The sequence below is a fragment of the Schistocerca cancellata genome, chromosome 7, assembly GCF_023864275.1.
Source record: "Schistocerca cancellata isolate TAMUIC-IGC-003103 chromosome 7, iqSchCanc2.1, whole genome shotgun sequence".
Lineage (NCBI taxonomy): Eukaryota > Metazoa > Arthropoda > Insecta > Orthoptera > Acrididae > Schistocerca > Schistocerca cancellata.
In genome coordinates, this window is record NC_064632.1 from 15,661,771 (window position 1) to 15,688,250 (window position 26,480).

General features: G+C 43.5%; 1 protein-coding gene across 1 annotated transcript in view; it reads right to left on the bottom strand.

The window, feature by feature from the left end:
* The window catches only part of LOC126092539 (odorant receptor Or1-like), a 131,124-nt gene extending 104,644 nt beyond the window's left edge, over positions 1-26,480 (bottom strand). Inside the window, exons 1-2 of the mRNA XM_049908192.1 lie at positions 26,450-26,480; positions 7-488 (exon numbers count right to left, since the gene is read on the bottom strand). Of these exons, the coding sequence (XP_049764149.1) occupies positions 7-464 (458 nt within the window). The 5' untranslated portion in view covers positions 465-488; positions 26,450-26,480. The remainder of the gene's footprint in view (positions 1-6; positions 489-26,449) is intronic.

Consider the following 26,480-nt stretch of genomic DNA (forward strand, 5'->3'; position numbering starts at 1 on the left):
ACTTACTTCAAAATAAGCTGGTGGTGTTGTATGTTCTTCACCAGCGAGCGGTACATCAGTTCGTGAGCGTCGTCTGTAGCGTGAAGTGCACTCGTGCTTCTGTGACTCTCTCGGCGGTATTCGTACTGCTGGCTGCTCGGTATTCCCTTCTCCGTGAGAGGAGATGCTTTTCCATTCCAACGCGTCGCAGAGTTGTCAGCAGCCTTCAGAGGGAATGTATCGATGGGATGCAGCCGCACCGCCTCGAGGTTATCGTTGAGTATGTGCAGCTCGGCGGCCACGGCGATCATGAGGACGATGAAGAACATGTCCAGACAGACGCTGGCCTCCACGGACAGGGCGACGGCGACCGCCTGGAAGGTGCACAGCAGCTCGTAGGCCGGCGTCGCGTGGATGTCCAGCGGCAGCCACGCGGGCAGCGGTGTGTTCTGGCCGCCGGACAACAGCGGCTCCAGGGCCCACATCGCGATCGGCACCGCCGTGATCACCTGCGCACCACACTGCCGTCTCAGCTGGCGAGTGGTCCACATCACACACCACCAGTTACATACACTGAAGAGCAAAAAAAAAAAAAAAAAAAAAAACTGGTACACCTGCCTAACATCGTGTAGGGCCCCCCGCGAGCACGAGGAAGTGCCACAACATGACGTGGCGTGGACTCGACCAATGTCTGAAGTGAAATGTGACAATTAAATCATGACCCTAAGCTGTGTGGACATTAAGTTGGGAATGTGGGTCTCACAGGGAGCGTGCAAGGGATAAGTCCCTACAGTCGCACCATCCTCTTTGCCCTCGGATGCTCGGATGGATAGAGCATCTGCCGTGTTAGCAGGAGATCCCAGGTTCGAGTCCTGGGCAGTCCACACATTTTCAACTGTCCCTGTTGATGTATACCAACGCCTGTCGACAGTTTAGGGTCCTGATTTAATTATCATTTCATTCTAAGAGAGCCGCATGGTCACTGATGGTATCTGTTCTTTCAGGCATGCCTGAAAGAACAGATACTATTTTCATAATGTCTGAAGTAGTGCTCGAGGAAACTGACACCATGAATACTGCAGGACCTTCCATAAATCCATAAGAGTATGACAGGGTGGAAATCTCTTCTGAACAGCAAGTTGCAAAACATCCCAGATATGCTCAACAATGTTCATTTCTACGGTGTTTGGTGGCCATCAGAAGTGTTTAAACTTACAAGAGTGTTCCTGGAGCCACTGTGTAGCAATTCTGAACGTGTATGGTGTCGCATTGTCCTGCTGGAATTGCCGAAGTACGTCGGAATGCATAATGGACATGAATGGATGCACGTGATCGGACAGGATGCTAATGTGCGTGTAACCTGTCAGAGTCGTATTGAGACGTATGAAGGGTCATATTACTCCGACTGCACACGCCCCACACCATTGAAGAGCGTCCACATCTTGAACAGCCCCTGCTGACATGCAGGATCCATGGACTCATGAGGTTGTCTCCATACCTGTATACGTCCATCTACTCGATACAATTTGAAACGACACTCGTCCGACCACGCAGCATGTTTCTTTCATCAACAGTCTAATGTCGGTGTTGATGGGTCCAGGTAAGGTGTAATACTTCGTGTCGTGTAGGCATCAAGGATACACGAGAGCGCCTTCGGCTCCGAAAGCCCATATCTATGACGTTTCGTTGAATGATTCACACGCTAACACTTGTTGATGGCCCAGCATTGAAATCTGTAGCAATTTGCGGGAGGGTTTCACTTCTGTCACTTTAAACGACTCTTTTCAGTCGTCGTTGGTCCTGTTCTTGCAGAATCTTTTTCCGCCGCAGCGATGTCGGAGATTTGATGTTTTACCGGATTCCTGATATTCACGGTATCATCATGAAAATGGTTGTACGGAAAAATTCCCACTTCATAGCTACCTCGGAGATGCTGTATCCCATCGCTCGAGCGTCGACTATATTACCACGGTCAAAGTCACTTAAATCTTGATAACCTGCAATTGCAGCAGCAGTAACCGATATAACTGTGCCAGGCACTTGTTGTCTTATATAGGCGTTGCCGACAGCAGAACCGTATTCCGCCTGCTTACTTATCTCTGTACCTCAATATGCATCCCTATACCAGTTTCTTTGGCGCTTCAGTGAGCCGAAACGTGATGACCACTGCCCACCGTGTGACTGAGTGCAGCCTGATGGCGGTTGCGAGCATCCCTAACTTCTGTTTGTTGCAGAATCCTTGAACATATTCTCAGTTTGAATATAATAAACTTTCTTCAGACCGGAAAACTTGTGCGCAGAAAACAGCATGGTTTTAAGAAACCGTCGCTCTTACGAAACTCAGCTTGCATTGTTTCTCTCATGATTTACTGAGAACTATGGATGAAGGACAACAGGCAGATTCCATATTTCCAGATTTCCGGAAATCATTTGACACGGTGCGCCATTGCAGTCTGTTAACGAAGGTACGAGCATATGGGATTGGTTCCCAAATATGTGAGTGGCTCGAAGACTTCATAAGTAATAGAACACAGTATGTTTTCTTCGACGGCGAAAGTTCATCAGAGACAAGGGTTTCATCAGGAGTGCCACAGGGAAGTATGACACCTGTTGTTCTCAATGTACATAAACGATTTGGTTGGCGGATTGGGGAGTAAAGGGACCAAACTACGGAGACATCCGTAAAAAAATGTTCAAATGTATATGAAATCTTATGGGACTTAACTGCTAAGGTCATCAGTCCCTAAGCTTACACACTGCTTAACCTAAATTATCCTAAGGACAAACACACCCACCCATGCCCGAGGGAGGACTCGAACCTCCGCCGGGACCAGCCACACAGTCCATGACTGCAGCGCCTGAGACCGCTCGGCTAATCCCAGACATCGGTCCCTCTTTCCTCATTCAAACAGTTCTCGAGTTAAAAACGGTCCAAAAAGGGGTTGGAGAAAGTAAACGGCGTAAAACCAACGCCGAATCACGCTGAAAGACAAAAATACAGAAGTTAACAGAAAGGGGAAAACGTACACTAAAAGGAAAAGTTAGTGGGAAGTATTAAAATAATATAGCAGATGGCCTGGGCTGGCTGATCGCAAAAATAAAAAAAGGATGAGCCAGCCACCCTGCAACACACTGAAATCTCAAGCTTGAAAGACAAGGCTAAAGGAACACAGATAGCGAAAAGACGAACACCAAGGCGAACAAACAGCAAAGAAAAAGTAAGCAAGGGTGGGCAGAAATCTGCTGTTGTTTACTGATGATGCCGTGGTATATGTTAAGGTGTCGAAGTTGAGTGATTGTAGGAAGATTCAGCACGACTTGGACAAAATTTACAGTTGGTGTGATGAATGGCAGCTAGCCCTAAATGTGGAAAACTTTAAGTTAATGCGCATGAGTAGAAAGAACAGACCTGTAATGTTCGGATTCAGTACTACTAGTGTCCTGCTTGACACAGTCAAGTCGTTCAAATATCTAGGCGTAACGTTGCAAAGCGATACGACGAGGAACGAGCACGTGAGAACTGGCGAATGGTCGGGAGAATTTTAGGAAAGAGTGGTTCACCTGTAAAGGAGACCACATATAGGACACTGGTGCGACCTATTCTTGAGTACTGCTCGAGTGTTTGACATTGGTAACAGATCGGATTGAAGGAAGACATCGAAGCAACTCAGAGGGGGCTGTTAGATTTTTTACCAGTAAGTTCGAACAACACGTTAAGTGTTACTGAAATGCTTTGGGAACTCAAATGGAAATCCCTGGAGGTAAAGTGACGTTCTTTTCGAGAAACGCTATTAAGAAAATTTAGAGAACCGGCATTTGAAGCTGACTGCGAACAGTTCTACTGCCGCCATCATACATTACGCGTAAAAACCACGAGAATAAGATACGAAAAATTAGGGCTTGTTCGGAGGCTTGCAGATAGTCGTTTTCTCTCGCTGTATTTGCGAGTGGAACAGGAAAGGACATGACAAGTAGTGGTATAGGGTGCCCTCTGCCACGCACCGTACTGTGGCTTGCGGATTAGCTATGTAGATCCAGAATGAGATTATCATTCTGCAGCGGAGTGTGCGCCGATACGAAACTTCCTGGCAGATTAAAACTGTGTGCCCGACCGAGACTCGAACTCGGGAGCTTTGCCTTTCGCGGGCAAGTGCTCTACCATCTGAGCTACCGAAGCACGACTCACACCCGGTACTCACAGCTTTACTTCTGCCAGTATCTCGTCTCCTACCTTCCAAATTTTACAGAAGCTCTCCTGCAAACCATGCAGATGGTAGGAGACGAGATACTGGTAGAAGTAAAGGTGTGAGTACCGGGTGTGAGTCGTGCTTCGATAGCTCAGATGGTAGAGCACTTCCCCGCAAAAGGCAAAGGTCCCGAGTTCAAATCTCGATCAGGCACACAGTTTTAATCTGCCAGGAAGTTTCATATCAGCGCACACTCCGCTGCAGAGTGATAATCTCATTCTGGAAACATCCCCCAGGCTGTGGCTAAGCCATGTCTCCGCTATATCCTTTCTTTCAGGAGAGCTAGTTCTGGATGGTTTGCAAGAGAGCTTCTGTAAAGTTTGGAAGGTAGGAGACGAGATACTGGCAGAAGTAAAGGTGTGAGTACCGGGCGTGAGTCGTGCTTCGGTAGTTCAGATGGTAGAGCACTTGCCTGCGAAAGGCAAAGGTCCTGAGTTCGAGTCTCGGTCGGGCACACAGTTTTAATCTGCCAGGAAGTTTCAACTATTTGGATGTAGTTTTCGGAAACGGCGAAGCTGGTCGGATGTTGGCTTGCTACTGTTGTGAGCATATCTGGAACGTGTTTCAAGGATGATGAAATCACAAGTATGATTTGTTGGACGTCCATGGCACATAGCAGAATCTGGATTGTGTGTGTGTGTGTGTGTGTGTGTGTGTGTGTGTGTGTGTGTGTGTGTGTGAGTGAGTTTAGAGCTTACAGACGCTCAACAGCGAGGTTACAAGCACCCTTACACTTGTTAAAACAAGCGAATGCGGATAAAGTCTCTAAAATTTTTGCACACAGTAAGGAGGAAAGCCAAAAATGACACTCATTCACTCATTGTCACTTCATGCGCGTTAAGTTATACAATCACTCTACCTCACACACTTGAAGACAACTGAGAAAGGGTGGAATGCTCTACACCTGGGATTAAAACAGATATGAAACCATAGAAGAGCTAAAGAAAGACACGGAGAAATGTAAGCTGGTGGACCTCATGGCTGAGCCAGTCACCCCGTTAACACACTAAAAATGTCTCTGTAATATTTTTGGAAACAAGTTGGACATACCACAAAACCTTAAAAGCCACACCACATTCATTTGAATGTCACTTAAAACAGAAGGTAGATCTTCCGGCAAATCTGTCACTGCACTCTGGTCCAAAAACCAAACGCAATCCGGTAAAATGTGGTGCACAGTGATCCGTACGCCACAGGCACCACTCAGTGGAGTGTCATGACTACAAGTCACTCCTCTTCCCATGGACGCACGATTCTATACATCAATAGCGAGGCGATAGCACGCAGGGGGATGGCACACTGAAGTAGCTGACAATGACGACATGCATCCTTGACTGCCATGAGAGATTGCAGGGCACTCTCACTTCTGATTTGGTGTAGGGAATACGATCTACTGCGATTTGACTTCATACATTATGATGAAATGGTGGGCACCAGTTTATGGTCTTGTTTGCATGCTCTAGGGAAAGAAATACGGTAAGCTTTACCTGCGTTCAAAGGAACAGGGTGCCGACTTAAACGACTGCAGTAAAAGCACAGCGTTGGTGGGCCGACAAAGTGCGTTTTTTTTCTGGGGAACGATGAGCAGACATTTCCAGAGAGCCGCGTGCAGTGGTTGCATTGTGCAAAGCACATTAGCCTTGCGCCAGACAGGGGAAAGATGTCCAGGTATACGGCCTAGCGCCGAAAAGTCGCCGACAGCAAACTGTAGGCCTTGTTAGGGAACAAGCCGCCAAAATAAATGTAAATGTTCTGCAAATGTCTGTGGGACAGGGAAAATGACGTCCAGACTCTGTTTCAAAAGATGTTTGTCAGAGCATGAAGCTTTTTTACGGGTTTATGGCCATTCTTTACAAACTTTGAAATGGATGCAACAGGGGAGATAACAAGCTGTTTATGGAGGGCTGTGCTTCCACCCTGTATTGTGTTAGCAAAAGACACGGCAAACATGTGGGAAAGAGGCCGCAAGGCTGAATTTTTTCCGTTTACTGCCAATTAACTTTAAAGTCTCTCATTGGCCAAATCGGTTTGCAGTGCAAAGACCAATCTCCGAGCTCAGAATGCCGGGCTCCAGCTCGTGATAGGCTTAGGAGAAAGTGGAGGAAGTCAAAAAAGAGAAATGTGCTTTTGGAACCGAGCTGAGGAGGAAACGGGGAGAAACGAAGAAAGATCACTATTGTACAAGTCTCTTATACTGGCACTTCACTAGTAAAGAACTGCAGGTCTCTACCTAAACTGTGAGACTTGTGTCCTTTCCTAGTGTGCGACTTAGAGCCTGTGCCAGTCACCTTCTGAACTGTCAAAAGTACTGCTTATATCATCACGGTCACAATGACTGACACGTGCGTATACTTATTTGTCTTGAGTCGGCCGTCTAAGCATTTGACATATTCCGACACGCACAGTCGTGGCACGGAGTCAAATTGGTTTGGCAGATCAGCAAACTGGTCCACTTGAACACTGGAATCCATAGGGGTTTCAGAGGCTCATAGGGAAGCACCTGCATTCTGAATTAACCGAACGCAAGACCGAGTACTTGCATTTTTCGGGAATGTGCATTTAATAACAGATTGCCGCTGTCCATGACTTCAGTCGTCGAACGCATCATGGTGTGCTGTCTTGACCAGTAGGATGGTAAAGTATTTGCTGCTGCGACGTAGGGCTGTAATATATATATTTCTCAGCACCCTGTTCTTTCGAACCATATTTTTCTTTTTGTGTATGGTAGAATATAGATGCTTGGTGGTGGCATAGTTTGATGCCATAACCTGGATTGACGTGTATGAAGTCAGACAGAGCGAGTAGTGTTCTGATCAGTGCCGTGTGTCGATCCCCAGCAGATCACTTTGTCCACCATAGAGCCCATGCTATTAAGGCGTTTGTTAAATAAAAATTTTTGAGTGATGTTCCTTTAATAATTTTGTTGTCTTGTCATGTATAAGATCAATAAATCAATTGTTAATTAGACTAAAACTTCTCCCTGAGTTCTAATTAACAGTTCCTTCCCATTTTATTATGGCAGTCTAGATCTGAAACATAAGGAGTAGCTTTTTCACTTCGTGTCCACTGTGTGGATCTTTTACTTCATTAACAATAGTCATCTTTCAGCTATATCCACTCTTTCATTCCCCTCAGTACCCATGTGCCCTGGTAACCATCAGAAAGACACCTCCTTCCCCAGTCGTAGTTGGAGGAGGGCGTTCTGGATATTCTGGACTTCTTTATATGCTGGGTACAATCGTTGGAGAAAGTGAAGGGCACTCAGAGAATCGGAACAGGCAAGATATTTAGCATCTGAAGTACGTCCCATCCAGTGCCCGCAAGACTGCATAGAATTCCGTGTCGAACTTGTAAACTCTCCATGCAGTCGGACCTTGAGGACACGATCAGGGAAAACAACAGAGCAACCAATGGAGTCCCCTGTTTCAACCGTTTCGTAACGAGAGCTGTGGGGGTAGTGGCGCTCATTTAAAGAGTCATAATGTATTAAAAACATAAGCAACAGTACAATCTCTCCTGTACTGCGGCAAATCTAAAATTACTCTAGGCCTCTACTTTAACCATGGAAGCAAATTGTTAAAACCGTGGTTTTTGGGCTGTGGTTGCTCCATACCAAGTGACTCTAATAGATGCATCTAGTCTTCCCCTACAGTTTTTACCCTCTCTAGCTCTCTCTAGTACAATGGAATTTACACTCTGATATCTTAACACATATCATTATGTCCCTTTCTCTTGTCAGTGTTTTCCACATTTTCCTCCCCTCGCCATTTCTGCGGAGAACCGACTCATTTCATGTAAGACCACCTTATTTGCAAATATCCTTCTATAGCACACTATTCTCTTCTTTCCCGGTTTTCCCTCCAGTCTATGATTCAGTACCATACAGTGCTATCCGCCAAATGTACATCCTAAGAAACTTTTTCCCCAAATTAAGGGCAGTGTTTGATAGAAGCGAACCTATGTAGGCCAGGAATTTCTTGTACTAGTGTCTTTTTATGTCCTCCTTTCTTCATGCGTCATCTGCTATTTTACCGCACTTGCACTGGTAAAGCCATACGATAAATAAATAAAATCTGTTATTTTGTGTACGATGTAACAAAGTTCCTTCACTTCCTGTGCTTCGTAGTCACAAATTTTGTCGTTAAGTTCATCGCCAATCTCACTTCTGCTACTCTTTATTATTTTCGCCTTTATTCGGTTAACTCCCAAACCACAGTGAGTATTCTTTTTCTTTACTCTGAGCACTTATTTCTTGTTTTATCAGTCTTATTGCTCCCTACTGGTTCTTGTACATATTGTATTTTTCCCGTCTTTCCCGATAATTTACTCCAATTTTTCTAAGAGTTTGGAACATTGCACCATTTTACATTGTTGTTCTAGGTTGATAAAACTTACGAACATGCGACGTCAGAACTGCCTCTCTGGTGCTTTTTCCTTTCCTGATGTTCATCTAAGAGGTCCTCAACTTTCTTTTCCATTCTCCTATATGTTATTCTTGTCAGCTACTTGGATGTGTGAGATGTTAAGGTGACTATTCACACTTATCTGTCCTTGCTATCTTCCGGACTGTGTGTATGATATTTTTCCGAAAGTCTGATGGCATGTTTCCAATCTCTTAGATGCTATTCAATAATCTGAATAGTCGTTTGGTTGCCGCTTTGCCCCCCAACGAATTTAGATGGTTCAAATGGCTCTAACAAGGGAACATCCCCGTCGCACCCCCCTCAGATTTAGTTATAAGATGGCACAGTGGATAGGCCTTGAAAAACTGAACACAGATCGATCGAGAAAACAGGAAGAAGTTGTGTGGAACTATGAAAAAATAAGCAAAATATACAAACTGGGTCGTCCATACGTAAGATAGGCAATATTAAGGGGAATGTGAGGTGAGGAGCTCTGTGGTCCCGTGGTTAGTGTGAACAGCTGCAGGGACAAGAGGTCCTTGGTTCAAATCTTCCCTCGACCGAAAATTTTAACTTTTTATTTTCAGTTTATGTGAAAAACTCTTATGTTTTCATCACTTTTTTTGGAGTGATTATTACATCCACAAGGAAACCTAAATCGGGCAAAGTAGAAGAAACTTTTCACCCATTCGCCAAGTGTACTAGTTAGGTGGGTCGACAACATACTCCTGTCATGTGACGCACATGCTGTCACCAGTGTCGTATACAAAATATCAGACGTGTTTTCCTGTGGAGGAATCGGTTGACCTATGACCTTGCGATCAAATGTTTTCGGTTCCCATTGGAGAGGCACGTCCTTTCGTCAATTAATCACACGGTTTTGCGGTGCGGTCGCAAAACACAGACACGAAACTTATTACAGTGAACAGAGACGTCAATGAACGAACGGACAGATCATAACTTTGCGAAAATAAAGAAAGCAAAATTTTCAGTGGAGGGCAGATTTGAACAAAGGACCTCTCGTTCCGTAGCTGATCACGCTAACCACTGGACCACGGTGCTCCTCGCCACATATTGCCCTTAATATTGCCTATCTTACGCATGGACGACCCAGTTTGTATATTTTGTTTATTTTTTCATAGTTCCACACAATTTCTTCCTGTTTTCTCGATTGATCTGTGTTCAGTTTTTCAAGGCCTATCCATTGTGCCAACTTATAACTAAATCTGAGGGGGGTACGATGGGGATGTTCCCTTGTAAGCACTATGGCACTTAACATCTGAGGTCATTAGTCCCCTAGACTTAGAACTACTTAAACTAACTAACCTAAGGACATCACACACATCCATCCCCGAGGCAGGATTCGAACCTGCGAGCGTAGCGGTCGCTCGGCTCCAGACTGTAGCGCCTAGAACCACACGGCCACTTCGGCCAGCCGTGAACCATGACAAGGCCCCCCAGACCGAGCGGCTACCCCACGTGGCTACACATTTCGGATCTTGCTGTAAACCCAAGGAAATTCTGGTCTTACGTAAAATCGGAAAGCGGGTCGAAGGCGTCCATTCAGCCAGTCTCTGATCAGTCTGGCCTGGCAACAGAAGACAGCAAAACGAAAGCTGAAATTTTAAATTTAGCATTTGAGAAATCTTTCACGCAGGAGGATCGTACAAACATACCGCTGTTAGAGTCTCGTACAGATTCCCGTATGGAGGACATAGTGATAGACATCCCTGGTGTTGTGAAGCAGCTGAATGGGTTGAAAATAAATAACTCGCCAGCTCCTGGTGGGATTCCAATTCGGTTTTACAGAGAGTACTCTACTGCATTGGCTCCTTACTTAGCTTGCATTTATGGCGAATCTCTTGCCCAACGTGAAGTCCCGAGCGACTGGAAAAAAGCGCAGGTGACGCCTGTATATAAGAAGGGTAGAAGGACGGATCCTCAAAATTACAGACCAAAACATCGGTTTGTTGCAGGATTCTCGAACATATTCTCAGTTCGAATATAATGAATTTTCTTGAGACAGAGAAGTTGCTGTCCATGCATCAGCACGGACTTAGAAAGCATCGCTCCTGCGAAACGCAACTCGCCCTTTTTTCACATGATATCTTGCGAACCACGGATGTAGGGTGTCAGACGGAAAGCGTTTGACTCGGAGCCCCACTGCAGACTCCTAACTAAGGTACGAGCATATGGGATTGGTTCCCAAATATGTGAGTGGCTCGAAGACTTCTTAAGTAATAGAACCCAGCACGTTGTCCTCGATGGCGAGTGTTCATCGGACGTGAGGGTATCATCTGGAGTGCCCCAGGGAAGTGTGGTAGGTCCGCTGTTGTTTTCTATCTACATAAATGATCTTTTCGATAGGGTGGATAGCAATGTGCGGCTGTTTGCTGATGATGCTGTGGTGTACGGGAAGGTGTCGTCGTTGAGTGACTGTAGGAGGATACAAGATGACTTGGACAGGATTTGTGATTGGTGTAAAGAATGGCAGCTAACTATAAATATAGATAAATGTAAATTAATGCAGACGAATAGCAAAAAGAATCCCGTAATGTTTGAATACTCCATTAGTAGTGTAGCGCTTGACACAGTCACGTCGATTAAATACTTGGGCGTAACATTGCAGAGTGATATGAAGTGGGACAAGCATGTAATGGCAGTTGTGGGGAGGGCGGATAGTCGTCTTCGGTTCATTGGTAGAAATTTGGGAAGATGTGGTTCATCTGTAAAGGAGACCGCTTATAAAACACCTATTCTTGAGTACTGCTCGAGCGTTTGGGATCCCTATCAGGTCGGATTGAGGGAGGACATAGAAGCAATTCAGAGGCGGGCTGCTAGATTTCTTACTGGTAGGTTTGATCATCACGCGAGTGTTACTGAAATGCTTCAGGAACTCGGGTGGGAGTCTCTAGAGGAAAGGAGGCGTTTTTTTCGTGAATCGCTACTGAGGAAATTTAGAGAACCAGCATTTGAGGCTGACTGCAGTACAATTTTACTGGCGCCAACTTACATTGCGGAAAGACCACAAAGATAAGACAAGACAGATTAGGGCTCGTACAGAGGCATATAGGCAGTTATTTTTCCCTCGTTCTGTTTGGGAGTGGAACAGGGAGAGAAGATACTAGTTGTGTTTCGAGGTACCCTCCGCCACGCACCGTATGGTGGGTTGCGGAGTATTTTTGTAGATGAACTTGCATGACCTGTTTTAAATCTATAACCAAATGTACGAGGAAAAAAGTGATGTTTCAGTACACCTGCTGAAGATGCCTTGTTAAAAAGGCGAAACGCGTCTGGAAGCACAAATAAAATAAAAAATTGATGTGCAGCATGCAGGAAGCGTTTTTCCTGTAAATTACTGCAGTCTAATAGCCTACCATTTTTAATTTCAGATAGTGGCTGAAACCAATACTTTTAGTCCTGTGGACTAGGCTACGTTCAATGACAAAGAGAGTAATGCTAATGTCACATTCTTCCATCGAACAGTCACGAAATAATTTCATAAAATTGTAAGTAGGCTGTTTATATTTTCTTATTGGCAACGTTACGTAGCGCTCTGTATGAAAATCACTGGCTGTGCTGTGTGCAGCCTGTGGCTAGTTTGCATTGTTGTCTGCCATTGTAGTGTTGGGCAGCGGCAGCTGGATGTGAACAGCGCGTAGCGTTGGGCAGTTAGAGGTGAGTCGCCAGCAGTGGTGGATGTGAGGAGAGAGATGGCGGAGTTTTGAAATTACATATATTATGACTTGTGATGATATTAAGGTAAATACATTGTTTGTTCTCTATTAAAATCTTTCATTTGCTAACTATCCCTATCAGTAGTTAGTGACTTCCGTAGTTTGAATCTTTTATTTAGCTGGCAGTAGTGGCGCTCGCTGTATTGCAGTAGTTCGAGTAATGAAGATTTTTGTGAGGTAAGTAATTTGTGAAAGGTATAGGTTAATGTTACTCAGGGCCATTCTCTTGCAGCGATCTATGATAGTCAGATTGCGTTGCGCTAAAAACATTGTGTGTCATTTTAAGCATAGTCATGTACAATTTTCATAAGGGGACGTTTCATATGTCGACCCTTAGCCGAGGATACCTCACTGGAATCTTCTGATTTTTTCTTGTAGTTTGTGTAATTAGTGTAGATTTTGTTTATTGCTAGCGCGTAATTGTAGAGAGAATCTCCTTTGTAGTTGCAGCCTTTCATTGTTGTACAGTAAAACAGTTGTGGCATGCATGTAGATTTGCACCAAGTATTTCGCAGCTGCAATTAACTAGATATTATTTTCAGTGCTATGTTGGTGTGTTCTCTTATTTTTGCTCTTCAAATTGTGCTTTTCTGTGTTATCGTGTGAAATATTGTGACAGTAATGACGTGTGAAAGACGTGGCACTAGTCTTCAAAGTGGACTGGGAAATAATAGTGACGACGAGCGTAGCTTATCAGAACCACTGGGTAGTGAATTAACAGACATTCGAAGTAGTAATTTGGTAATTGTGCATAGGGAGATGGAGCGGGCGGCAAATAATGGTGTAGACAGTCAAACAGGTAGTGAACAGGGAAGCATTATCGATCGATCGGTCGGCAACAGCTCGCCTCAGGAATCCGAAATGATAGGACACAATTTTGCAAATACTGTAGATTCAGGTTTTGCGTCCTCACCGTTTTCTCAAATGAGTCAAGACACATTTTCTGCTTGTCAAAATGTGAATGTTGCCGGTGAAAATGCACTGCCAAAAAGCATAGAGAAACAGATTCCAGACACTAACACATTATTATTGCAATTAATGCAACAAATGGAACAAAATCAGAGAGAAATGGGACAGAATCTTCTAAAGTTAGACACAATGGAACAACAGCAGAGACAAACACAGCAACAGTTACACACAATGGAACAAAATCTTCAAAAGTTACACACAATGGAACAAAATCAGAGACAAACACAGGAAAAGTTTCAAAAGTTAGACTCATTGGAAAAAACTCTCGAACAAACACGTGAAGATTTAACTGCTGAGTTACATAACATTGAATCGAAATGTCAGAAAGTGTGTAATGACGTAAAAACACAAATTTGTGAGCATTTTCAACCTATTTTTTCGCGTCATGAAAATGCATTACAGAATCACAAAGCAGCCATAAAAGAACTGCAAACCATTGTTCATGAAAATCATGAGACCTTGTGGGGTACAATTGACTCAGTTGCATCTACCGATTCGGTTACGCAACTTGCAAAAACTCAGGAAAACTTAAAGGACACAGTAGATTCGATTTCAACACAATTGGACACTCTGAAGCTTGGTTCAGAAAAACACACTGAGGAAATGTGTTCATTATCAGAGAAAGTAGTTGAACTTTCGGATCAGCTAAATAATTTATCTACGAAGGTAGATGATAATCTGAATGACGCAAAACCGGTAGTCTTTAATGACACGGAAGAGAGTGAACAAATTACGAAACTGAAACAAAATCTGAATCAAATTGATACGCAACATCAAAGAGAAATCCCAGCTGACACAGGTAATACAAGAATTGCGTATTTCGGAGGACACTCGCACTCCAATACGGGAAGAGGGACATAGAAATACGGAAGAGCCACAAATTAATAACACGGGGCACTTCGGAAATTATGAAAGAAATTGGCAAGGTACACCGAATTTTGAGATGGAACCGCCGACACGACGTAACAATGACCGATATGCTACTCGCCGACACGATGATTTTGACTATAAGCTGTTCATTACTACACGTAAATTCAAAACGTTTAAGAACTCTGCCAACGACATTCATCCACAAGCGTGGCTCCATCAATTCTCTCATTGTTTTCCTCCCAACTGGTCGTTAGAGCACAGATTAGAATTTATGTGTGGCTACTTGGAGAATGAACCAGCTGTAAGAATGCGATCGGTCATTCACGATTGTCACAGTGAAGGAGAATTTTATCATGCCTTCCTCTCAGTGTATTGGTCTCAAGCTACACAAGACCGAGTAAAACATAGCATCATAATGATGAAACGTTTCGAACAATCTGAATTTTCCAGTCTTATGAAATATTTTGAAGACATGTTGCATAAGAATCAGTATCTTTCAAACCCATACAGCCCCTCAGAACTCATCCGCATTTGCTTGATCAAATTACCTGAACATTTACGGCATATTATTTTGGCAGGACGTTGCAAAGACGACATTGAAGCTTTTCAGGGACTCTTACAAGAATTAGAAATTGACACAGCCAGTCGCGGGATGCGAAAACAGGAAAAAAATCACTACAGATCACATCCGTCACAATTCCGCGATGACAGAAATAATACACGACAAGGCTCTTCTTATAACGTAACTCGTGACCAAAACAGACACCACCCGTATGACAACCGTTGGCAGAGTAGTAATAATTACAGGGAAAGATCACCTCTCCGTGGTAATGACTATCACAGAGACAATCAGAGAAACAGACAATATGGGAACCAAAACAATTATTATCAAGGGAGACAGAATAACTTTAGACGCAACGGTCCAGGGTGCAGTTACGATTCAGGGAGAAATTCTCCACCACGTGACCGACAAGAAAGAAACTATCGAATCTACCGACATGACGACAGACGATATGATCGTAACGACAGACCTGAATTGCATCAGAACTGGCGAGATTTAAACAGAGCAGAGCACTCTCGTCACGATGAATTTGTAGAAGTTAGGTCTCCATATCCCAATAACGACGCGCGCCAACAAAGAGACAATAGGCAATGACTCGCACCGCAGGCAGCCACTTGTGCCCGCTGGCTCAGGGAAAAATAACATTGACGCTAACCTTGAGAAAAATTCCAGTATTCTTTACCGACGTATACCACATGATAATTGCGTTAAAGTTGAAACTCTGCGTACTAGGAAGAGCAAAGGGCACAACCCCATTTCACATGTGAAACAATATATTGAAAGATAATCTGCTTTTTAACTTTGTCTTTGCCATAAAACGTTTCACTTCACATTTCTAGTATGCATTGTCAGACTTAGAAACTGTTACCATGCAACAATGTTTGAAGTTAAATATCCACTCAAGAACCAAGAGAACTTATTTAAACAGAAATTACGAATGCATTGTTATTGTGAACAGACGACACAGTGTTATTGTGTGTGTACATTCTTGCTTGTTAGTTGCACAATTATGTAACGACTATAAGGCTCACATACTTAGAACATTTACCATTACTGCTAATGAGATTTTAATGCAACATTTTGGTGTACTTGAAAATACATTCTGAATTAAAGTACTTTCTGTGAGATACCAGATGACACAGTGATTAGTTTATGTAACAGCTACACCATTTTATCACGACGTTACTAATGTGTGACACAATTTACATTGTTGCTTTTGCGGTGTTTCTGTTTTATGTCTCCACAGTTTTATGTATTATTCTGGAAAGCAAAACATGTTTTAGTAGTAACTTTTGTGGTATAGCTACAATGAGACAGCCTTTTCCGTAGCACAACAATACGCTACAGCACAGTAACTTCTTCATCACAACAATAAGCGTAATAACTAAGAAATCTATACGCAAAGCATTTCACTTTTGTTTATCATGAAGTAAGTACAATGACTTCTGCAGAACTTAGCTTTTGGAGGACGATAACTACGACACTTCCACAGAGATTATCTTACAGCAAGACGCACATCTAGCGCTACAGGACAAGTATTTGAGTGATTAATTTTGTACTTAAAACATTTATTTTTAAGGATTTTTGAATTACAAAGAAAGTTTTCCGTGATACATTTCATTCCATTCTGTAATCTGTAACACCTGAGGGTATAATTGCATTAATCCTCAGGGGGGTACATGCTTACTTTGTGTACCATGTGTTTGGCAAGCACAAGGAGCCCTAGCTAATATGGTATTTGCTTATACAACTTTACACATCGGTACCATATTTCTCCAACACAGAATTACACAGCTATCTGATCATTTAACTGAGAGATAAACATGTTTTTTACTACGTCAGTGACAGATGTTTACGTAATTACACCGTTGGGTAACTTCACACTTACGAAATTGTATTTTGTCTGTACTTTGTGAACTCTTCATATTTTTTTGGAACCATTGTGATACTATGAGAGCTTTGAATGATGTATTTGGGATGGGATCATGATTTTTAAAGTACGTTTGAGGTAGATGACACTATTGAAATGAGCAGAGAATTTTTTTAGGTTTTGACATTATTGCAGAAAGCTACGACGTTTTTGAGATTTGACTGAGGTGTTATGATGATATTTTTACAACGACGATGTGTATTATGCTGTTGAGGTATGTTTATGTCAATAAGATGATGCTACCATATATGAGAAATGTGATTACGTGTTTATATGTATATGAATAATGAATAGAAGTTAGGGACTCTTGACTTGTGAAAAAGGATGTTGGAAACCAAGAATCGTACTTTAAGAGTTGTGAAATGTGTGTAAATGCGTGAATATATCACAATGCCGGCAAAAAATTTTTTGGACACTGCTATATTCATAGGATTTTGTTTCTACACATTTGCAACGTAAATTCTCGATCTGTGAAAATTTTATATGAGACTGTCACTGTAGCAGAAACTGCTGTCATAAATATTTCCGTAAGAAAGTTAAGTGACCACCTGCACGTGCGTCGTGGGCACCCAGGTGTTCAGACGCCTGGAGAACAAGCCATTAGAGTGCGTGCCTTTCCAGAGGCACAGGCAGAAAAAAAAAAGGGAGGCCATTAACCTCGCTGTTGACATTCCTTTGTAGAGCGCATCGCTAATGCGACACGCTCGTTACTTGAAAACATATGATTACTCGTACTTTGCGCTAATTACTGAAATGCTTATGAATTGATGGGAAATATTCGTACATCTGCACACCTGATTGTGACAAGTGTCTTTCTACGAGAGTTGAGAGAATTTCTACTAACTTATGAAATGTCACATGACTATTGAATGATATTTTTATGCTTTGGTTTGCGTAATTGCTTATTTCATTTGATATCTGGTTTCCAGCTGTGTTGCAGCATTGCTTTGATAAAATAAAATGCATTTGCTAATGTGAACACTTTCTGTCAACAGATCTATTAAATAATAATTTTGTAATCCACATTCTTTAAAAAAGGGGCACTTGGAAAGGAAAAAACAATAAGAAGGGACTAGTAACAGTAACTGGACACATAATATTCTTTTCAAGTATATGGTAATATTTTTTTTACAATAAGTTGTTGTGGTGCACCACTTTAATTACATAGACATTAAAATGACCACTTTAATTACATAGACATTAAGATGACCACTGTAATTACATAGACATTAAGATGTGAATATACATTTCCCTTATCTGCATTGTTGTTTTTACTGTAATATTTTTTCTGCTTGAGCTATGTCATGTTTAGGTATAAGTTGCTGCTGTTTGCCAGGCATAGTGTTATTGAATTTGACGTTGTATTATTCTGTTAAGCCAGTTTTACTAATTATTTATTTTCATTGTTTGCTGCTCATTGCCTTATATTAGTTGTAATTTCTTAATGCTGCTTGCTTCCCAAATCTGCGTTTTTTTTCATTGCTGTTTATATTAATTGTTTTATGTGATGCATTGCGTCGTCCCTTGGTATATATATCTGAGCTCAGTAGATTTAAGTTAGCTTAAGAGGGGTAGACTATATAAGAAACTAACTATGATGACTTGGAAGAAATGTATTGAGAAGCTATATGAAAATGGTTTGGGCAAAAAAAAAAAAAGGATACTGTACAGTGGAGAAAAACTATTTTGACAGAGGATGTGAACAGAATACAGAAAGCAGGCTTAGATAGGACTTTTGGGAATAATGATGAACGAAGGGAGATCTCCATGCAAAATACTGCAGTAAAACAAACCCTGTCCTTTCCTTTTGTGTTATCCCACTATGTGTTTGTGTACCCTTGTGTATTTGTTTTCTTCCTGTCTCTGTGTAGTTCCATAGAATTTTTTCTTCTTTTTATATTAAGCTACATTCACTATGATGAGGAATACTGTTATCCTCAAATATAATTGGCATTAATAATATGTTATTTACTTTGTAAAGATGTTAGACATTATTTATTCTGTTTTGTTCCTCATGTGTGAAGTTGATGTTTCAAAAGTTATTCTGATCTTTTATGTATTTACTTTATCATAATTCCTGTAACACTGATGTATATGTTATTTCTATTCTTTTGTAAAGCCTGTATTACTACAAATGTTATCTGTATTGTTATGTTTGTAATTATGTATTTTGTACCTTTGTCATTGTATTCTTATGTTATAAAATTGTAATTGACAGCAGTTCATCAAATTAAGTAACTTGTAAGTTCCATTTCACTGCACACATTTCTGTTGGTCATAGTATATGGACATTAGTGTTTGCACGTGTGTTAATAATTCAGCAAGGGACTGGATAACAGCATTGCTGGTTCTAAGGACAATTCAAAAAACTTTGTGAGTGCACGAGTGGTGGTTTATGGACTTGCTATATTATCCGCAAGACTCTTCACTGGTGATTGTGCACCCGCACAGTCACAACAGATGGCTGCTGGTCATCTCTACCAGGACCACAGTGGGCCTGTCCACACTTTCTACAAGGACTGCAGTGGGTCTGCACCTCTGGTGGCCCGCCAATACCGTCACCTCTACCAGGACTACAGTGGGCCTGTCCACAATTTCTACAAGGACTGCAGTGGGTCTACACCTTTGATGACTCACCAATACCACAATCTCTACCAGGACTACAGTGGGTCTACTCTGTGATGACCTACCTACCAATATTCATCAACTTCGACTGACTCTGCTGTGGGTTTGCTCCATTGTGGCCCATTACCTGTCTGCATGTCAAGAGTCAACACTGTCTTTCCGTTGGAAGGACAACACTACTTCTTCACGACTGCATGGATATCCACTACTTCCGTGCGCATTGTCTTTTACTGCTCAGACTTAGAAAAAAAAACACTGAAATTTTACTGTGATGAACAATCTGGACTGTCTTTATGGACTGTGAGAAAATTTTAGCTATTGACCAGCATTGTATAAATAAGTGTGTGCATTTGATATCTTTGTTATTGTAATTATGAAAAATTTTTTCAAATCATTATTGGCCACTGCCCAAAAATATTTTGTAAAATTGTTTTGGGGGAGCATGGGGGCTATGTAAGTAGGCTGTTTATATTTTCTTATTGGCAACGTTACGTAGCGCTCTGTATGAAAATTACTGGCTGTGCTGTGTGCAGCCTGTGGCTAGTTTGCATTGTTGTCTGCCATTGTAGTGTTGGGCAGCGGCAGCTGGATGTGAACAGCGCGTAGCGTTGCGCTGTTAGAGGTGAGCCGCCAGCAGTGGTGGATGTGAGGAGAGAGATGGCGGAGTTTTGAAATTACATATATTATGACTTGTGATGATATTAAGGTAAATACATTGTTTGTTCTCTATTAAAATCTTTCATTTGCTAACTATCCCTATCAGTAGTTAGTGACTTCCGTAGTTTGAATCTTTGATTTAGCTGGCAGTAGTGGCGCTCGCTGTATTGCAGTAGTTCGAGTAATGAAGATTCTTGTGAGGTAAGTGATTTGTGAAAGGTATAGGTTAATGTTACTCAGGGCCATTCTTTTGCAGGGATCTATGATAGTCAGATTGCGTTGCGCTAAAAACATTGTGTGTCAGTTTAAGCATAGTCATGTACAATTGTTATAAGGGGACGTTACAAAATGACAGAAATAATTTTTGCTTGTGGGCACATTTTCAGTGAAGTAAAGGTGCGGCCATTTTCCGACACTACATTGTTTGTGAGTAAGAGGGGAAGAATACATCAAGATCAAAATATTAAGATGTACAGATTATGCGTGAGGTTTTCATTGCACATTATTCGGTATCACACTTCTCCGATTTCCCTTCCGCTACGAGTCTGACCGAGTCAGTTTCCTCATGTGGTTTTGCACTCGAGCCACGAATGTCTACCTAGCTCACTCCTGAGCACCTGCTAAGGCCATAAGTAACAAGTCAGCTGACCGCCACAGAACAGCATATTATAATTAGTACAATGCCCATGTCAGTTACGGTGCCAGAGAACGACTGCAGCCCTCCTAGTGGCTTGACAGTGAACATCGGATACAGGAAGATATGGCGCGAAAATCCATAGTCTTCCTTTGTGAAACATATGTATTATATGATAATATCTTTGATTTACACTTTACGGGTGAGCCTGGTAGTGTGGTGTTAAAGTGTGTACCTCTGGAAAAGTTTTTTTTTTTTTTTTACCTTGCAGAAAAATACATTCGAGAAATCCAATGAAAAACTAGCCATGGTTCACAGAATGAAAAAATCTGTAAATCACATCGTCGTCGACTTTTCACTGTAAAATTATTTATTTGTATGAGTAACACTGTCTACCATGTGGCCATTGTCGTGTGGAAATATTTGTGCTTTAGTGTGTGACAGAACTTAAAAAATCGTCTGATATGCATTATGACGAAGCTAGTTTCATCGCATTGTGTTCACGAATACGATCTTCTTGTGTGCACTCCACTCTTTGAATTGCACTGTAAATATGTCGCTCGTCTTCTGCTTAATTTTACTCGTACCCATAATACTGGGTGGGGTAATGATTCCATCTTTGTTCTCGTTTCATATAACAAAGAAGCTGCTTTCATCGTATAGTATTCTGTAGACTGTTGCCTATTTATTACCGCTTAAGGGTGCTAGTGCGAACTGCACGATTTAGATGAATTGTGAGTATGTTGCTCGTATTCTACATTAATTTTGCTAACGTCCGTTTTTCGTATTTAATGGAGGCCTCCAAATTTTAATTAGAGGTGAAGACTCTAGTGTGAGGGGCGTTCAATAACTAGCGAAATACATTTTTTTTCTCAAAGCAGGTTGGTTTCATTCAGAATTCCAATACTCCATATTATTCCCCACTCTTCTGGCTACAAAAGCCTATTTCTAAACATAACCTCCGGTTATTGCGACGGCCTTTTACCACCTTACTGAGAGGGCTTCTATACCGGTATGGTAGCTCTCTACTGGTCGACATCGCAGCCAGAGTCTTGCAACATCAACAACCTCTCCATCATCGACATACTGGAGGAACACAGCAGGCGCAACTGGTCCGCGAGTGTGTCACCACAACCAACAGAGACATCCAGATGTGCAGCGAGGTTTCTAATTGTGATCCAGCGATCACCTCGTGTGAGAGGGTCCGCACATTCCAAAATTGCAGGAATCCAAGCTGTGTGCGCCTGGCCGGCACGCCTGAGATCGGTCAGGTTTGCTCGACTTTGGTGCAATGATGACAGATGCCTCGCCCAACGACTTACCGTGCTTTTGTTCACTGACAGGTCTCTGTAGACACTCTGCAGGCGCCTATGAATAACTGCAGTGCTGTGGTTTTCCGCCAAAAGAAACTCAATGAAAGCTCTCTGCTTGCACCTGCACCTAGAGACATAATTCTGAAGGCTTTGTATTGCTCTGCCACCTATTAAAACTTCATGAATCTATAGGGGCTGGAGCGGTAATATTCCACGCTGTCCCTCAAGAAATTCCACATTTTTTCAACCGAAGTTAGCCGAGAAAAAAAGTGTTGTATTGCTTATTGAACACCCCTTGTATATTTATTTCTGTTAAAATGTAATGTTCGTAGTACTTGTAACGTAATAAAGTAAGAAAACATTTGTATAACTACTGTTGCATTTTTAACATTAGCAAGGGAAAAAATGAAATGATTTTATGGCATTGTTGGCTGGAAGGCCCCATTGGGGGGGGGGGGGGGGGGGGGTGGGAATTCGGCCGCCGTACAGCAAGTCCTTTTTAGTTGACGCCACTTCGGCGACTTGCGAGTCAATGATGATGAAAATGATGATGAAGGACACACAACACCCAGTCCCCTGCCCCGGGAATCGAAACCGGGCCCCCTGCATGGTAGGCGGTAACGCTATCGCTACACTACAGAGGCGGACATTAGCAAGGGAGATTGTTCTAGTCAGTAAGACTATAAAGCATATTATTCTAGATCTGCATCCATCATTCATACCCTGCAAACCGCTGTGAAATGTGTGGCGCCGGCCGGAGTGGCCAAGCGGTTCTAGGCGCTACAGTCTGGAACCGCGCGACCGCTACGGTCGCAGGTTCGAATCCTGCCTCGGGCATGGATGTGTGTGATGTCCTTAGGTTAGGTACGTTTAAGTACTTCTAAGTTCTAGGGGACTGATGACCTCAGCAGTTAAGTCCCATAGTGCTCAGAGCCATTTTTGAAATGTGTGGCACTCAGTGGCAAGAAATAACACTATTCAAAGCAGAATTACATACTCACTCTGAGGCAAGATGTAGTAAAGGTGAGTACCAATTATATCGAAAGCTGCTAACATGGAGTTCTCCATTAAATGGGAAAGAGTACGAAAAATCGACGCGAACAAAATAACGTAGAATACGAGCAATATACTTGTAATACATTAACAACAAGCAATCCACACACACACACATACACATAAATACGCATAACACCATGCAACGAAACCACCTTATGTTTCGTAAACTATGTGATCAAAAGTATCTGGATCCCCCCCCCCCCCCCCCCCCCCAAAAAAAACCATACGTTTTTCATATTAGGTGCATTGTGCTGCCACCTACTGATAGGTACTCCATATCAGCGACCTCAGTAGTCATTAGACATCGTGAGAGGGAAGAATGGGTAGATACGCAGAACTCACGGACTTCGAACGTGGTCAGGTGGTTGGGTGTCACTTGTGTCATGCATCTGTACGCGAGATTTTCACACTCCTAAACATCCCTAGGCCTATTGTTCCCGATGTGATAGTGAAGTTGAAACGTGAAGGGACTCGTACAGCACAAAAGTGTACAGGCCAACCTCATCTATTGACTGACAGAGAGAGCCGACAGTTGAAGATGGTCATATTGTATAATAGGCAGACGTCTATCCAAACCATCACACAGGAACTCCAAACTGAAGCAGGATCCTTTGCAAGCATTATGAGAGCTACGTGGGAGATAAGAAAACTTGGATTTTATGGTCGAGCGGCTCCTGATAAGCCACACATTACGCCGGTAAATGCCAGACGACGCCTCGCTTGGTATAAGGAGCTTCATTGGACGACTGAACACTGGAAAAACGTTGTGTGGAGTGACGAATCATGGTACACAATGTGGCAACCCGATGGCAGCGTGTGGGTATGGCGAATGCCCGGTGAACGTCATCTGCCAGCGTGTGTAGTGCCAACAGTAAAATTCGGAGGCAGTGGTGTTATGGCGTGGTCGTGTTTTTCAAGGAGGGGGCTTGCACTCCTCGCTGTTTTGCGTGGTACTATCACAGCACAGGCCTACATTGATCTTTTAAGCACCTTCTTGATTCCCACTGTTGAAGAGCAATTCGGGAATGGCGATCGCATCTTTCAACACGGTCGAGCACCTGTTCATAATGCACGGCCTGTGTCGGAGTGGTTACGCGACGATAACATCCCTGTAATGGACAGGCCTGAACTAAGTCCTGACCTGAATCCTATAGAACACCTTTGGGATGTACGGAACACCCACTTCGTGCTAGGCCTCACCGACCGACGTAGATACCTCTCCTCAGCGCAGCACTCCATAAAGAATGGGCTGCCATTCCCCAAGAAACCTTCCAGCACCTGATTGAACGTATGCCTGCGAGAGTCAAAGCTGTCATCAAGGCTAAGGGTTGGTCTATACCATATTGAATTCCAGGGCGCCACGAAATTGTAAGTCATTTTCAACCAGGTGTGTATGGTGTATGAAACAAAACAAATAAAGAATCGTTTACTCTGCCCAGTATTAGAGATGAGCAGAAATCGAGCAGAATGTAAGCAAAATATTAGCAGTGCAATGCAAAGAATGCAATACTCACAAGAAGTCGTAATCAGAAACACAAGTAATTGAAACAAACTTTTGTGTACTACGAAACGAAACGAAAACAACTATTGAGGATCAAAATATCCACGGGTGTGCTGCCGGTCTATAGTGTCCAACGGGCACAATATTTCGGCGATCATACATGTCGCCATCATCAGGTGAACTGACGGACTGAGCTCCTGTGAACGTGCCGGCACGGAGATCCGTACGCTATGGCTGCCAGAGGGAACTGGGTTCGGTCGCGGCGGCGGCCGATTTAAATACCCTCCGCCCGCGGCGCGCTCCCTCCGCCGTCCGCGCCCCGCGCCACGGTCGCGCGATGGAACAGATTGCGACGGCGTCTGAGATGACCTCGGTGTGATGGCTCTGTCCGCTGTGGTCGTCACAACTATACGTTTGCTCGATTTACTCTTGATTAACCCAATCGCTGGTTCCCAAGCCTTGCTAAGATTATAGCCATAGTCACGGTTTATGAGGTCGTCATTGGTGCGAATTTCGATGGCCTCTCTAACAACGCTGTCCCAGTATCTCCACGTCTGTACCAGAATCCTCGTGCGGTCATACTCCATGGCGTGATTTTCCGACAAACAATGTTCAGCGACCGCCGACTTGCTCGGATACATCAGTCGAGTGTGCCTCTGGTGTTCATGGCATCGATCCTCGACGGTACGCATCGTCTGACCAATATACGACTTGCCACATTGACACGGAATCTGGTACACGCCGGCCTTCCTCAAACTGAGGTCATCTTTGGCGCTCCCCACCAGTGCACGAGTTTTATTTGGAGGACAAATCACAGTTCCGACCTGGTGTTTCTTCAGAATGCGGGCGATTTTCCCCGAGAGTGCGCCTGTGTATGGAATAAATGCAGTGCCTACCTCCTCCCTCGTGACTTCGTCCATCTCAACAGGTTGTGCTGCAGTGGTTGGGCGGAGAGCACGTTGAATCTGCCACTATGAGTACCCATTTTTTCGAAATACAGTTCTCAGGTGTTCCAATTCCTGGGGTAGACTCCCTGCGTCAGAGATAGTGCGCGCCCTATGTACTAGAGTTTTAAGTACCTCGTTCCTCTGTGAAGGGTGGTGGCAGCTGTCTGCGTGCAAATACAGATCAGTGTGCGTTGTCTTCCGATACACCCCATGACCTAGGGTGCCGTCAGCCCTTCTCTTGACCAAGACGTCAAGGAAAGGTAATTTACCCTCCGTTTCAGTCTCCATAGTGAATTTGATATTGGGGTGTATGGAGTTTAGATGTGTAAGGAAGTCAAGGAGTTTATCCATACCATGTGGCCAGATGACGAACGTGTCGTTCACGTAACGGAAAAAGCAAGTAGGTTTCCATACGGATGACGACAGGGCTTCCTCCTCGAAGTTCTCCATGTACAAATTCGCTACCACTGGTGAGAGTGGGCTACCCACATCACACCGACGTCATCTAAGACGCCGTCGCAATCTGTTCCACCGCGCGACCGTGGTGCGGGGCGCGGACGGCGGAGGGTGCGCGCCGCAGGCGGAGGGTATTTAAATTGGCCGCCGCCGCGACCGAACCCAGTTCCCTCTGAGCAGCCATAGCGTACGGATCTCAGTGCCGGCACGTTCACAGGAGCTCAGTCCGTCAGTTCACCTGATGATGGCGACATGTATGATCGCCGAAATATTGTGCCCGTTGGACACTATAGACCGGCAGCATACCCGTGGATATTTTGATTATCAAATACGCCGGGAGAAACTCAAGAATCACAACTATTGAGGATTTTAGATCATCTGTTGAGAAAACGAGATGATGATCAAGTGATAAACTCACAGCACTCCAAGCGGGCTGGCAGCAAACCAGCGTCGCGTTACCAGAAGTCCCTGTATGAGATTCACTCCGTGCTGACTGCCCCTGCCAGGAGGTGTGCGACCTGCAGACGTGAGTCTGAGGAACGCAGAGCGCGCGCGCCGCTCACCTGAGTGTAGACGAAGACGCGGCGCGCGAGC